The sequence below is a fragment of the Triturus cristatus genome, chromosome 3_2 (genome assembly GCF_964204655.1).
Source record: "Triturus cristatus chromosome 3_2, aTriCri1.1, whole genome shotgun sequence".
NCBI classification, from domain to species: Eukaryota; Metazoa; Chordata; class Amphibia; order Caudata; family Salamandridae; genus Triturus; species Triturus cristatus.
Genome location: NC_140584.1, coordinates 34,368,913 through 34,383,611, shown reverse-complemented (window position 1 = coordinate 34,383,611; position 14,699 = coordinate 34,368,913). Strand labels below are relative to the sequence as shown.

The following is a 14,699-nucleotide window of genomic DNA, read 5'->3' as shown; positions in this document are numbered from 1 at the left end:
TAGACCTCCGCGAGCGGGCTTCCAAGTCCTCCGACTTGTCTTGTATGACCTGGAGCAGTTTACGGAATTGTTTGCGGTCCGAGTCCCATTCCGTCTGCGCCTCCTCCACCTGCGTTATTCTGTTCTCGGACTCATCCAGACGCGCCGAGTTCTTGTCCACCCGCTCCGACATGCGGTCCATGCGATAGGAGAGCGCATCAATCTTGGTGCCTATCGCCGCTAGGCTGCCCTGCAACCCCTTTTCCATGGTCGCCAACATTTCCTTAATGTCTGCACATATAGTGGTCTCCTGGGCAGCTCCACTGGGCGGCGTCACCTGAGGTGCGATATCAGGCCCTTTCGTCTTGCGAGGGTCGAAGGACAATTTAGGCTGGGTCTTGTCGCCCTTGCCCATGTTGTTTCCGGGGGACTGCGCCCCCGAGGGTCCCAGCGCCTCGCGGCCGACACCGGTATCCGTCCGGGAGCCCCTGCGTCAGGCGACCCCCACGAGGCCAAGAGGGGACACCGCCGCTCTCTGCCCAGGTGCAGGCCAGAAAGGCCCTCCAATGCGGCCGGACTGCCAGAGGACCAGGGCTCCAGGTTCCAAGTCGCGTGTCCCAGCACACCGCTCCAGTCCTGTGTCGAGGGGGCACCTCCCGGCCGCCTCCCCCAAGGGGCAGCTATGTTCGCCTCCGCAGGGCTCCCCCCGCTCCTCCAAGCAGCGCGCCGCCGTCCGGCTCCGAGCCGGCGTCGCGAAGGGGGCCACCGGTCACGGTCAGCAAGCCGCTCCTCACTGGTCAGACAGGCGTCTGGAGTGCACTCCGGCTTCCACCAACGTCCCGCCGGACTCCTCGGGACTCACTAGAGGGCCGCAGCCGAAGCGCCAGAGCCGGCCCGCCAATTGGCCGCCACGATACACAGCTCCGCCACGCGACAGCAGGGGCCTGGATCCCCCCTATGCGGGAGCAGCGTGCGTGGGAGCGCCAGCCCGGTTTTCCTCCCGGAGGGGTCGGGGGGGGGCCAAGTCACCAACGCAGCCGGGAGGGTCACCGGCGGGTCCAGAAACGCGAGGGCTCCGTGCGCTCCGAGAAGCCACCATCCGGTAGGCCGAGGTGCGACCCAGGAGGGGGGGGGGGGGGCAGATCCAGCGACACTCCGCCCCCACCCTCCACAAGCGCACGCACCTCCTATGCCTCGTCTGTTGCCGTCCGCACCCCAGCTCCTCCGGCTCCACTGCAGTCGGTGCTCCCAAGCGATCGGGTCCTCCCCCTCGCTGGCAACCGCACGTCGAGCGACGCACACCGGGGCAGGCCCCAAGACAGGCCGGGGATGGCGGCCCAGCCCGCCCGACCAAGCACCGCTCTCCGTTCCGACGTCCCACAGCGCCGTCGAGTTCCGCCGGAGCTCCCCGGCAAGGTAGTCAGGTGCGGGAGGGTATCCCCTTGTAGATGCGCTCGAGATCTGCGCTGTAAAGGATAGAGTGAAGGATCGTTTGAGGGTTAGTGTCGGGAGCTACGCACTCACGCGTCCGCCATGATCTTCGGCTCAAATAGTCCAACAGTTAGGAAGGAGAGATAGTCACTTTAGCCAACAATCTTCCTGATTGTTAGCTAACATTTTGGCACATTTTGTCTATTTTCCCAGAAATAGTGTTCAGTTATTAGGAGTCAGTATAGGCACTGACCCATGGAAGGCGTTCCCTGTGGAGGAGAGATTTTTTCCAACTACGTAAGATTTACTTAGGATCTATCACGTCCTGTGAAAACAGTGTAATTGTGAAAAAATTGATCTGTGGTGTCCTAATCTGAGACCATAGAAATATATTTTCCCTTTATGCAAGTTCCTCTGAGTTATTATTTATTGAAGCATTTGCTACAAGTACGTTTGATGGACTTTTCCTTAACCTTTCAGTCCTCTAAAGCTGAATGGATAGACTGCCCTCCTAGATTTTGTAAACAATTTGGTAACTGTTGTTCCTTCTTGTGGGAGAACTAGCATGGGAATCAGGTAGTTAAAGCCCATTGCCGATGAGCAGTGCTCCAGTACTGTGGCAGTAATACTCTCTCCTGAGCGCAAAGCTTCATGAGAAATTGCCACAGAGGGGAAGGAAGGGGACACCCAAATACTTTACCAGATCAGCTGAAGTTAATCTAGCGATCAATGGGGCAATTATAGATGTCACAACCAGATTCCCTCACATCCAACACATCTTGTGGGAGAACAAGCTTTTTATAAATTTAGCTCAACTGCTTAAATTAGGAATTTGGTATAACTTTGGGATATAAACAAAAGGCTCATGTACTGTAGCTTGAATTGTGCCAGCAACAAAAAGGTGACTGCTGGTCCATCGAAGGCGCTGTGGTTCAGTCGAATTGAGGCAGTGACTGTGATTACCTGAGGTGTAGAGGCAGTGTATTCCAGGTCTTTGCTGCGAGGTAGGAGAAAGATCTTTCTCTGGCTGTGATTTTGCAGATACGTGGGACAGTGGCCAGGGCCAGTTTGGCAGAGTGGAGGTCTCTGGTGCGTAAGTGGAATGTGAGGCAGTGGTTGAGGTACGCAGGTCTCATGTCATGTAGGGCTTTGCAGGCATGTGTGAGGAGCTTGAAGGTGATTATTTTGTTGACTGGGAGCCAGTGGACGTTTCCTAGGTGGCCAGTGATGTGGCTGTGGCGGAGGGTGTCGAGGAGGAGTCTGGCAGAGGTGTTCTGAATGATCTGCAGTCGCTTGAGGAGTTTCTGAGTGATGCCGGCGTAGAGTGCGTTGCCATAGATGATTCTGCTGCTGATGAGTGCGTGGGTGGCCATATTTCTTGACTCGATGGGGATCCACTTGCAGATCTTTCTGAGCAGGCATAGCGTGTGGAAGCAGGATGATGAGATGGCGTTGATCTGGTGGCTCATGGTGAGCAAGGAGTCCAAAATGATTCTGAGGTTCCGCACATGGTCTGTAGGTATGGGGGGTTCCAAGTGCTGCGGGCCACCAGGAGTCATCCCAGGTGGAAGGGGTGGAGCCCATGATGAGGACTTTGGTATTCTCTGAGTTAAGCTTGAGGCAGCTGCTCTTCATCCAGGTGGCGACAGCCATCATCCTGTCGTGAAAGTTGTTCTTGGCAACTGTGGGTTTGTTGGTGAGGGAGAGAATCAGCTGGGTGTTGTCTGCGTAGGAGACAGTTTTGAGTCTGTAGTTCTTGATGATGGCCACGAGTGGGGCCATGCAGAGGAAGGACCCCTGAGCCACTCCGCAGCTGATCTCTGTGGGTTCTGAGAGAAATATAAATTATTTTTGAAAACCCATAATTCTTAGTCCCACTAGCTTACCCGGCAGGAGTGCTGATCACCTTTAACTTAGAGCCAGTCATTAACCTGTTCAAAAACATTGTTAAAACACACAGCAAAAACACTTTTTAAAAGTTTGAATGCTATCAACCAACTTACAGGTTGCTGACTAAATGGATAGCTAGTGCTACCTTTTTAACACTGTGGTCCAGTTGCAAAGCCATGCAGGAGATGAGCTGTCAGTTTTGCTGCTAGACACTCTAGGCAGACTCCACGATATTGGTACTTCTGGGTCCTCCTCAATGGTTGGGGTAGTAGAGACACATGATGTCAATTTTGGGTGGCGGCTCCGCGATTCCCTTCTGACTTGTCTCCACTGTATGTAAAAAGGGTTTGCACATGTGCTGGAGACAGCTCCATGTGTTTTAAGCTATTAAGGTGTGCAGCCACAAAGTAACCCGGGTCGATACTGTAAATGATACCCTCCACCACCTTGATTTCATCTCTAATCTCTGCTCTGATCTGAAGGGATCAGATGGAAAGTCCTTTTCTCCACCGAGGTTTGAACTGCACATTTATCGTGGAGTGCCATCTCTACTTATTTCCTCTGTCCTGAACGTCCTTCATGCCACAAATGAGTCAATGAGAGGGTGCAGATCCTGCATGTTTTCTACCTCTAAAATGCACCCCTCTGAAGTACAGTCTCCAGTCCCTGTGGGATAGGCACTGCACACTTGTAGGAGCATCTTCAATTTTCTTTCTGGTAGGGTTTTGAAGAATCACCTGTACTGTAAGAGATCTTTGGACCTTGTCCTTCTCGTGAGTTTCTGGACTTAATGTTGACAAAACCGGAGAAAAATATGTTTTCTAAGGCTCCTAGTCCTGAAGAACTTCTCTATGCAAGCAGATCATCCTCTCGGTTGAGGGAAGGTGAATCAAGTTAGAATGTCAATTACATGGATAGCTGCACCACTTGATGTGGGTATTGCTACACACAAAAGGATCCCTGAGATCTTCTTGTGACTGCGCACAGGGGGTTTAGTCAGATTTGCCACTAAGGCCTAATACCAGGGACATGATGAGTTGTCCCTGGAGCCTATCTTGGCTCCATGTCTGGTTTAACTGCTGCCTAAAAAAACCTCCTCTATGGTTCCTCTGTTGGTGCTGCCTTGCACTTTCTCTTAAATTTAGCAGAGATTGGAATGGAATCTCTATTCATTGATATCTCCTGATGTGATTCTACTCTTGACTTAAGGAAAAGAACGGTTGGCCACAGTGGTGTACATATGTGGCCTACAGTGCAAATAATTTACCCCAAGTGATGTAGATCACTTTAACCCTGGTACCTTGTGCTCATAGGGTGTCAGTCACATGTCACAGTTAATCCCTTTTCCAGAGAATATACTTTTTGAAATACCCAATTAGAGTTCTATAATATCTATAGTTAGTTCTGTATAAATGCAGTTCTCCCTCCAGTCAGGCTCCGGCTGCCTATACACTAGAGAATCTGTTTTTCAAGAATACTGCCCAAGACCAACTGGACTACATTATTTGGGCCTTTGTGGAAAGGAAAGACAAAGACCCTTCAGTAATCTCTATTATGGAACACTAACCTCACACCTCCTCCTAACTCAGTCACATAGAGATATGCTGCATGATAAAAAGACTTCTTGTTGTATGCTTACACATGTACACCGGGTGCCTGAATCTGAAATTAGCCTAGCTCTTTCCATGTAGCAATCAAGATAATGAATAGCAGGATCAAAATGCTGCCGGCTGCTTGAATGTATTTATTTTTTGCACCTGTGGGCATGGTTAAATGCTTGTCTACGTCCTCCTTGACCCCTCGATATAAGAAAGTGAGGTACTGCAATGTAATAGGAAAAATATTGAACCCACCGATGTCTCCCTTTTGTTTAATATTAGAAACATTGCTGCCACTATAAACCATTAAGTTGTTCTTAGATGGATTTCTAGAGAACACTGTGATTGTGCAAGTACCAAGGGATATTTAACCAGGAATGGAACTTTATTAGTTGTTGTTCTTCCTCAAGACTGGTACCAACCATAGTACTCTGGAGGAAGCCCTGCTCAGTTACCTGTCGTGGAAGACGAAGAAACCATTCTGCATGGAGAATAGCTAACCCTTAAACAGATGAACACGGAACAAAGCCCAGCTCACTAAAGCGAACATGCTGGGTTTCTTGAAGAATTGATCTACCCATGAGCTTGTGAGGTCCTTATAGCCCAACTGGCCATAAACTGAAGATATCTGGTTTGCACATGGATAAAGGTCATCTTGTAGACTTTCTCCAGATTGCCTATTGTGGCAAGCCTACATTGTGCTTCCACATCCCGTGCCATTCCATGACTGTGCGTGTGCCCGTGTCTGTTTCTTTCAGGCCAAAGAAAGATAAAAAAGATTATGCCGTTCCCCTTAGGTCTTAGGATAGTGCAGTGTTCTTTTGGGTGACTTTTGCAATGTCTGAACCATTTTTTTAACCATTGCAGTTCTGAAGCTATCATGGATTAAGGATGACATTGGACACTGACATTAAAACGAATTCCCTAATTGCAACTGGCATCCAATTGATTCAATAGACCCTGCAGGTCCTATGGTTGCCCCCTCTAGCTACAAACGTATCCATGCTGAGCCGTTCATGAGAAACATGTCCCTAAAGTTTATAATTGTTGTGTGATGTATTTTTTAGCCCATTTGCAGCATTAGAAATCCCAGCTTCGGCTTTGGAGACCAATTAGAGCAGCAACTAAATTTTTATTGTTCAGTTTGTCACCCACCTTTGGTGCCAGGTGGGCCTATTAATTGGACAGTAGAATTTGACTTTGGATCAGCTCATGGCAGTCAGAAATCACTACTTTTCTTTGGATGGAAATCCCTGTTCAGTATTGGGAAGGGTAGTTTTTTTGTGTTGAAATGTTGTACAGTGTAACATTTCTTTAGGGAATTCTAGTTTGCCTGGGTATCCCTTATCCTCTATTCATAGTATCCTCATCCCACCCACCCAACTTCCCACGCCACCCTTCTCCTCTATCCGTACTCCTGGTCGCTCAGAAACTAGGTAATTTCTCATAGCGTACTTGATAAATTGTAACATTCCCTTTCAGACCTTCAGTTCCATTGACCTGAGACTCTAACTATAGTAAAAGAAAAGAGTTCTGACTAATTTCAAAGATGGTTGTGATCTCTCGATCTTTGCCTCTTAAGATAACATTATCCAAAGGAATCAGTGTTGTTTTCGATATAGCACCTTACATTAAGCACAATAAATATGTTTAATGTGTGTATTGTGGCCTCAGAAGTTACTAGAACCTCCTCATTCAGAACCAGGAAAACACCTCTATTACTGTTGCTATAGGTTTGCAAAACCTTCACTGCATTGGGAGTGGGGCTGTCTACTTCTTTCTCTGTATTTTACCATATAATATCGCTTCTTCGCCCTTAACAGTACCCTTTCACCATTTCCAGCTCATCACGACTGGTCGATATCTTAATTCTGAAAGAAGATTCAGTCAGTCACATTTAAGGGTATCTTTCTTTTCGATGATTTACCCAAACCTTCCTGCCCCAGCTGGTTTGTCCATGTGTATCTTTTTAGTGGTAGTGGTCGACTATCGTCACCTTTGGTCAGCCAGTGTTTAAGATGTAGCAGCTCACTCGAAGTATCTCTCTCAGTAGGAGGATTGTCTGTATTAGGTCACTTCCTTTTATAGTGCTTACTGTGATTTATATGAGGAAATGTAACCTCTATTCTTGAATCCTACTTGGTTGCCTACCAGTGTATGCTCTCTTTACCATCAACACGAGATTGCATAATCTGTGTAGCCAATCATTTATCATTTATCCTGCTGCCTGTTCTATTTTGAATCCTTTGTTTACTTGCCTATCTCCCTGCAAAGTCTGTGTTCTCCCTGAAAAGGTTTATACCGAATCGTGCTGATTTACTGATCTAATTCAGGCATCTTTTTGGTTTAGCAGCAATCCTTTGATATAGCATGATTCCTAGTGTGGGTGAGGGATTTGTATCCTTTTAAAAAAAAAAAATGTTTTTACACATATTTTTCCCGAAGGTTTAGTAAGGTAGGGGTACACAAGCAACTCCTTCGAGTAAAGAAATATTTACACAGAAGAGCATGGCAGCCTGTTATTGTGTGCATGTCTTTTTGGTCCATATCAGCGAGGGTGCTTTGTATTAGATATCGATTGGGCCATGTCTTACAAAAGTCCAAGCACTTGGACCCTAACATATTTAACGCCCATTGCATGAAGGCCAATGAGTTGCTTCTTGGATTTGTTTTGCAATCTGTTTGACGGGTTTCACAACCAGTTGGGAAAGTGGAAGAAAGCTGAGGATTCTGGAGAAACTATTTTGACTACGCAAGCAACTTCTCAGTGGATGCTGTCCACTGATGTAAGGTTCATATTATTTTAAGCTCAGAATGCATAATTGTAAATATGTTGTGTAAAATATTAAAACAACGCTCATTTTTAGGTCAAGCCTGGGCAGCGCTTGCGCTGCACTGTGAGGCATTCTGTATTCGAGTATGGACTTGAAGCTCCGCCTACTCTGTGCCCCTTATATTTCATTGGTTTGTGCCATTATACCTTGTAAATACTGGCTTCTGATTCATTAATAGGCTTATTAGTCCCTCCTTAGTACCGCCTTGTCTTAATTTGTAACCTCCAATTAGGACTGGCTCTTTTACTAAGGTTGTTGCACGGTATGTCTTATTTAGTCAGTAAGCACTATTTTCTTTAATGAGTTTCTCCTACTGCAGGCACTGCATTCTTTCCTGCAACATTCCGCGCGCCTTTCGCCCTTTCACATTCCAAGCAGGCCAAGACAATGGCGGCCGCTTCTTTGAAATCAAGTAGATCTCACATTTACAAGAGCTTGAGCTATTGTCATTGTAAATGACAATGTCTTTTATTTGTGTTAATTATCAAAACAGTTAAATAAAAGGCATTGTCATTTACAATGCCACTAGCTTAAACTCTCACAAATGCGAGACCCACTGCATTGCAAATGCTTGGTCTTAAATGTTGCCTTTCTCTGGAGAGGCAGGTTGGACGGTGAGCTTCTACAGCACAGGGAGTAGCGTACAACAGCATGTTTGGTTTTAAGGCAGTGGCATTGGCCACTTCAGATAGGCTCTGGTGGTTGTAGGAAGGATGAGGGAATCAAAGACTTTTTCAAATGTGCAGATGAGAAGAGGTTCTTTCTTCGGCTCCTTCTCAGACCCGTAACTGATTTAATTGCTCCTGCCCCTGAAGGTCGAGGCAATATGAACTACTAAGATCAGAAAATTCAAAATATGTTATTTGTTGTATGTCCCTTTTGTAGGAGTTATACTCGGCAGATTTCCTTAGTGCCAAAGGCATATGCTTAACAGACAGGTAACTCCCATCCCTAACCGTGGCCCATCCTCATAGAAGTGTGGGGGCATTTGGGATCTGACCCACCTGCCAAAGTAGCTGGTGCATGGTATAAGTGAGGAACTTTACCCCTGAATAACCAGGCCAGCAAACACACAATGTCATTTAGTAATATTAGGGTTTAGTATGTGCTACTCCAGTGTACACAATTTGTATTATCATCTTCTTCACCATAAAAGTGGATAATCGTGCAATAATAAATATCATGAGAATGAAAAGAACATAAACCCCAAACGTTCTAAACACACCCTTAAATAATTTAAGAAGTCCCTATCTGCCTTTCAGCATTAAGTTATTGTGCATCTTTGTTGTTCAGTCATGCCTGCTGTCAACCTTATGATCTTCAGTTCTGAAGAGTAGAATGTCTCCCAGCATCTGGTCTTTCTCTCTAGTTAGTTTCCTACTTAGGGGGAGCTTACATACCATTTTTCCTTTAGCATGTCTTTGGAATTAGCAGAGCCGCCTCTCAGTCAGAACCCCATGTGGGGTAAGAATCAACATTTAGATGAAAAAGAGTGCTTTCATGTGAAGTGTCTGAAGCATGGGTATATGTTTCATAATCCTGTCTTAGTTCAGAAACCGGAGCTCCTACAAGTTCGTTCTGCAAGAAAAGTTCTACCTCTTTGCTACTATTAATTTTGAGCAGTGAAAGTGAAAAGTTCCCCATCAAACTAAGCACAGAAGGCATGAGACAATTTGCACTCACAAAAAAAGACAATTCTTTGGGCTGTGCATACAGCAAAGAATAGCTCATGTTAAATTAACACACTCATTCCAAGGCCTCATTCTGTAGCCTTTTGTAAACTTGAGCTAAGTAAATAGGCTTAAGCACAGAAAGACAGAGCATGTTGCTATATGTATGGGACATGTGGTGCTTTTGATCGCCTGCCTCCAATGTGCTTTCTTTGACGACTTGACAGTTTGTTGCCTGGTGGCATCGTGCTTTCTCCCACGTCAGTGGTGCAGTCTTTGGGCTGCCTGGATCCCCAGGGCAAAGTTAACTTTTGAGTGGGATAAATGCCGACATATTGTACCCCTGCACCGTTCCATCGTGACAGACACGGGAGCCTGCCCTCAGGTGCCCGAACTCCCAGACACCTGCTGAACTTCCAATCTTGGTATGACTGTGGTGGCCAAGTTGAAAGTAAAATGGCCACCTGCCCACCTTTTTCTTTAGTTTTGCTATATAGTCATGGCAGATCTTCATGGTAGAGGCTATAACGATCTTTAGGTATATGTTTGTGGGCGAGATGTTGGTTTACATGACAACTGTGTGAAATGTGGCTATGCAAGGAAACCTGTGTAAACTGCTTGTATGCAGTAGTGAGTTTTCCTATGTGAAACACTGAGATAGCATTTCGGTCTTGTTCCTACTACATAACATTGCAGATAAATAAAAAATAAATGTCATGGCCTATCGAGTATATTAAGATAAACAAACACAGATCCGGAGCTTGCTACATATTATAGTTTGGTTTTGGGGGAAGACTGCTTTTGCTGATCACTTGCACTTACTTTTGTCGAACTGGTTGGTTTGTAACTGGTGACAATGCCTTTCACAGGGCTGGTTTTGACCCTTCTTGAAAACACACTACTCATTATTTGATGTGGTATGATGTGTCTTAGAGAGCATGTGAATGGCTAGACTAGGACTGTACAAGTGCAGGATTGGAAGCTGAGTCTGTTATTTGGCCCACTTTCTCATATCATGCCCAGCCTCGTCTTCATTATGATAGTGTTTTCAATTTGTTTTCTATTTGTGGTATGTTTAGTCCTTGTTTGTTGCTTGTCTTGTTAATAACTAATCAAAGAGATATGTCTGTTAAATCTCCCATGAAGGGCGGTTTGTGTTTTTATCTCCGAACACTAAGACACCTATTTCTAGCATTTCGTTGTGTGTGTTGCTGATAGTTCGACCTGCAGCTGTGATTGCTAATAAATACTTCTTTTTCTCCCTACATTTTTTTGCAGTGATTTCCTAGTGCCAGACTATCTGAGCCAGGAACAAGAAGAGGCCCTTGGGCAGTACGAGCTGGCAGAGCACAGCTTCGAAAGCAACTCCTCTGTCCAAATGCCTGTCATTTCCCAGGTCTCGTCCACTCAGAACTGTGAAAGCACTTTCCCCCTCGGGTCACTGGGCGGGCTTGTCGAAAAGGAAGTGGAAGAGGAGGAGCTGGAAACACCTGAGCAGCCGAAAACTGATGCCAAGGTGGATGCCACCAACGAGGACCCCGCCAGTTCAGAGCTCTGTTCTATTGCTGTTGAGTAGTTAACAGTTTCTTTGCTTGGGACTTTTTTAAATCTCCATCGTTTTTTAATTCTTTGGAAGTGCCTGTGATTGGTCCTGTACATTTTTTATTTTATTATCTTAAACGAGGAAAAAGGGGGCGGAAAAACACCCCGAAGATAAGTACCCTTGTACGTTGTTGTTTCTAGTGAACTTTTTTAAGCTCTGCTTCAGGCAGACCTGCACAGTGTACCATGTTTCACAATGTAAAGGTTTGCTCCTTTGATGGAGCCGAACCAAAGCGACTTAACTTAAATGCACAAAGATCACCTGTAAAATAATCATGAAAGCTGTGACGCGTTTTGTCGTGCCCCAAGCCTCGGAACTTTGAGTCCTTGCTGTCCCCTGAACCAACATTGGCTGTGTCTGCGTTTTTTCTTCAGTGCGCTTAACCTCATCCAAGTACCTATGAAGGAGGTATTGTGTTACGATCATTCAAATGATGAAAAGAAGAAAGAATGGATTGTAGACTATGTATTGATTTGTATTTATACACTAATAAGGCAAGTGTACAAATAGTTTTCCTGATGCAAGTACTTGAACGGCCTCTGGTTGGGATTCAGAGGAGGTGTTATTTTTGTTGGTGTGCTTTCTCAACCGTAATTTGCTCAAACAAGATGGCCTATCTTTGAAATACAGTCAGACAGCGGAGATCCGTCTTCTCAAAAGGATTATTGCACACCAGTTAAAAGAGCGTGCAAGGAGAGATTCAAGCGCTGCAAATCAGTTGCATGTCACAATTCACAAAGTAAATAGGATATTGTTTGAAATTTAAAAGTACATAATACTGCATTGAGAGTGTAGCCATTTAGTTTGCAGTGTTACATGTTCTGCCATTGAGTGTACCTGTTAGTTGGGTTGATTTTTAGGAACATCCTGTGACAGGAGTAAACCTCATTCCTTGGCCAGAGTGTTCTCGGGTGACTGCACTGCAAGTAGCTGAATATCCTTTCCTTGCAAACGTCCTGTGCACAGATTCCAGCACTAGCCTTTGTGAGTTCGAGCATTTTCTCTGACTGTTGTCACACTGTATAGATGTGTAGGTGTGGTGCCCATACCACATTGCCCAACAGTTTGTAGATGCGAAGCTAAAGGGAGCGGGTGCACAAAAGCAAGTGTGTAACAGAAAGTTCTATCTGGGCAGCTGTGTTCTGGGATAACCTTCAAGAGTAGGCTTTGGCACAGTTAAATAAAAGGGGATCAGCATTTTTAATGCACCTGTCAGTAAAAACAGTTAAGTACAGCTTACAGTCACGTTTCCCTCCTTATCTCTTTGTACAGTATTAGTAGCACTTAGGCTACACACAACACTGTGTGTATTCTCACAGCCGCAGTGGCAAATCTGCAAGCAGAGATGCAGTGTGCAGCTGCACTCACCATAGTTGCAGAACTGTATGCATGCTGTTACTGTTGTTGCCTCTGGCTTCTCAAGAGTCAGTGATGTTGGAAGACCCGGGCATGTATATGTAAGATAGTAAATTTTTCCCGATCACAATATGATCCTCAAACAAGCACTGTCCCCATGTCCGCTCGGTTACTCAAATGTAGCTGATTTAGGCTACAGTGGAATGACCCCTTTTAAGCACCATAAGAATTCCTTCATTATGTTGTTTTTCAGATTGTAACAGTTTGTTAATCCCCGATGCGCACACAATGAAAGGACCGATCTGTGAGCGTACTTCCCCTCACTCACTAACAGCACTGTTTTCCCATGTCCACCATATGCAGATAGTCTCTTTGCAATGGTAGTGAGTATTCCTTGTCAGTGATATCAGAGTAAACCCAGGTCACCTGAATTTTGTGCTGATTCCAAATTGAATTCAATTGATACTCAAACGTTTTGGAGGATCCAGTTCAATGTAATTAAACTCCTAAATCAGACTCTCTGCCATAAATTTGTTTTCTGTGTTTGGGAAGTGTTTAAAACATCCTCAAAACAGCAGATCAAAGGATAAAATCCATCTCAAATTGCCTCAAATATAAAGTGGTCTGACATATCAGCACCCTGGTATGGGGGTGCCCTCAAATTGCCAAAAGAATCAGCCAGCCCCATTTGGCTCAGAACTAGTGTTGGGTATTCTTAGTTACCAGATTCCAAGTGGGGTATTTGGTTTCCTGATATGGAGTTATTAATTTCTGAAAGAACAAAGTAGTTGTTCTGCAAGATATGCAGTTGTAAGATTTATTTCCAATGTATAAACTGTTTCTTGATATCAAAGCAGGGCTCCAAATCTGTGTCCCATAACCTAATGCAGACTCAATGGTTGATAGGGAAACGCCAAGCATATGTGCCTTGTAAATGGAGACTTCTGTTTTCTTCTGTAGTAAAATAATTGTTCAGCTGCCAATCCCCGTCTTTTATGAAGAGACCGGCTTGAAATAACCGATCAAGCAGAAATCGCGGCCTCAGACCCCATACAAGCTCTCTGTATTTTACCCACTTTTTCTTGTCATCGGTATTGCAGTTTCACACGGACACCAAATGCTGGAACAATGGTTGTTCGAGGATTTAACTGTGGCGTTCAATTTGTTGAAAAGGTCCCCATAAGGAGCTTCTTTCTGCCTGATAGCTACACATTTTGGAATCCAGTCTTGATAGTTGATTGATTTCATTGGCATTTACTGTGACCGATACCTTGATCAACACACTTAGAGTGGTCATATCTGTTTTTTTACAACTTGGGTTTAAAGATTTTGTCTATTTCCCCATTCCCTCCTATCAAGTCATTCTGTCGAAGAGGTAAGTTATTTTTTTTTTTTTTTGCACAGTAGATGGACTTTGAGAGAAGAAGGTGATCATCACCTCAGGGGCATTCGTTTTGCAAATTGTATTGGGGACTGCTGAGTTGAGGAGCAGTGGTGAATGTCCTCTTCAGAGATGCCCACATGTGCCTCTGTTGGACACTAATTTTAAGACTGTTGATGATCTGGTTGGCTTGCTCTGGGTGTCTAAAGGGTTGCAAACAAGAGTTGGTTAAACAACTTAAACTTGCATGTCCCCCAGCTTTAAGATTGGAGGTGTTGGATTATGGCCTGGTACAACCCATGATTAGGTGTGACGACAATCGCACACATATTCCTGCAACACCAAGAAACAGTCTAATCTCGCACAGGTTGTGTGGAATCGTGCTCCTTGATTGAGATCCTTGACACAATCCTGGCCAATGACCACTTACATTAATGTGCACCGAGTCATCTCCACCGTTGCAGTTGCACATGGAGGAATGAAACCCCTTCCTGTTACCGTTTAGTATTTTATTTTGTACTACTTTTCCCCACTTAAGGAAACATCCACCTAGTGGCACTGTGCAAAACATGAAACCTAAATAAATACCTAGTTGTAGTCTTAAAAAATATGTAGGAAGCAAAAGCATTCAAAGAGGAAAAAGGAAAGACAACGAAGTATGTTAATAATAACATAATTATAATTGCGATTTATATAGCTTATCACTACAAACATGAATTGTCTCTAGGTTCTTGAATAATAACCTTTTATTACCAAACTCATCTGTAACCTTGTAAGGAAGAAAGGCTGAATTTCCATGTGGCAGAGTTTGACCCTGCAACCTATACAAATTGCTGGCCCAGTGTTTAGCCCACTAAGCTATTTTACTGCTGTTAAAATTATGAATACGAAGTGAGGATTGTGTGTTTAAAGATATGAAAGACGCGAGTTCCATATTTTCAAAACTACACTTGAATG

At 44.9% G+C, this 14,699-nt stretch overlaps 1 protein-coding gene across 2 annotated transcripts in view; it reads left to right on the top strand.

The window, feature by feature from the left end:
* Positions 1-14,375, top strand: part of ZBTB44 (zinc finger and BTB domain containing 44) — a 258,421-nt gene extending 244,046 nt beyond the window's left edge. The window contains exon 6 of one of the 2 annotated variants that reach the window (XM_085647221.1): positions 10,681-14,375. In XM_085647221.1, the coding sequence (XP_085503347.1) occupies positions 10,681-10,978 (298 nt within the window). In that variant the 3' untranslated portion in view covers positions 10,979-14,375. The remainder of the gene's footprint in view (positions 1-10,680) is intronic. The other variant, XM_085647220.1, reaches the window with a different exon arrangement.
* The last annotated feature ends 324 nt before the right edge of the window (positions 14,376-14,699 follow it).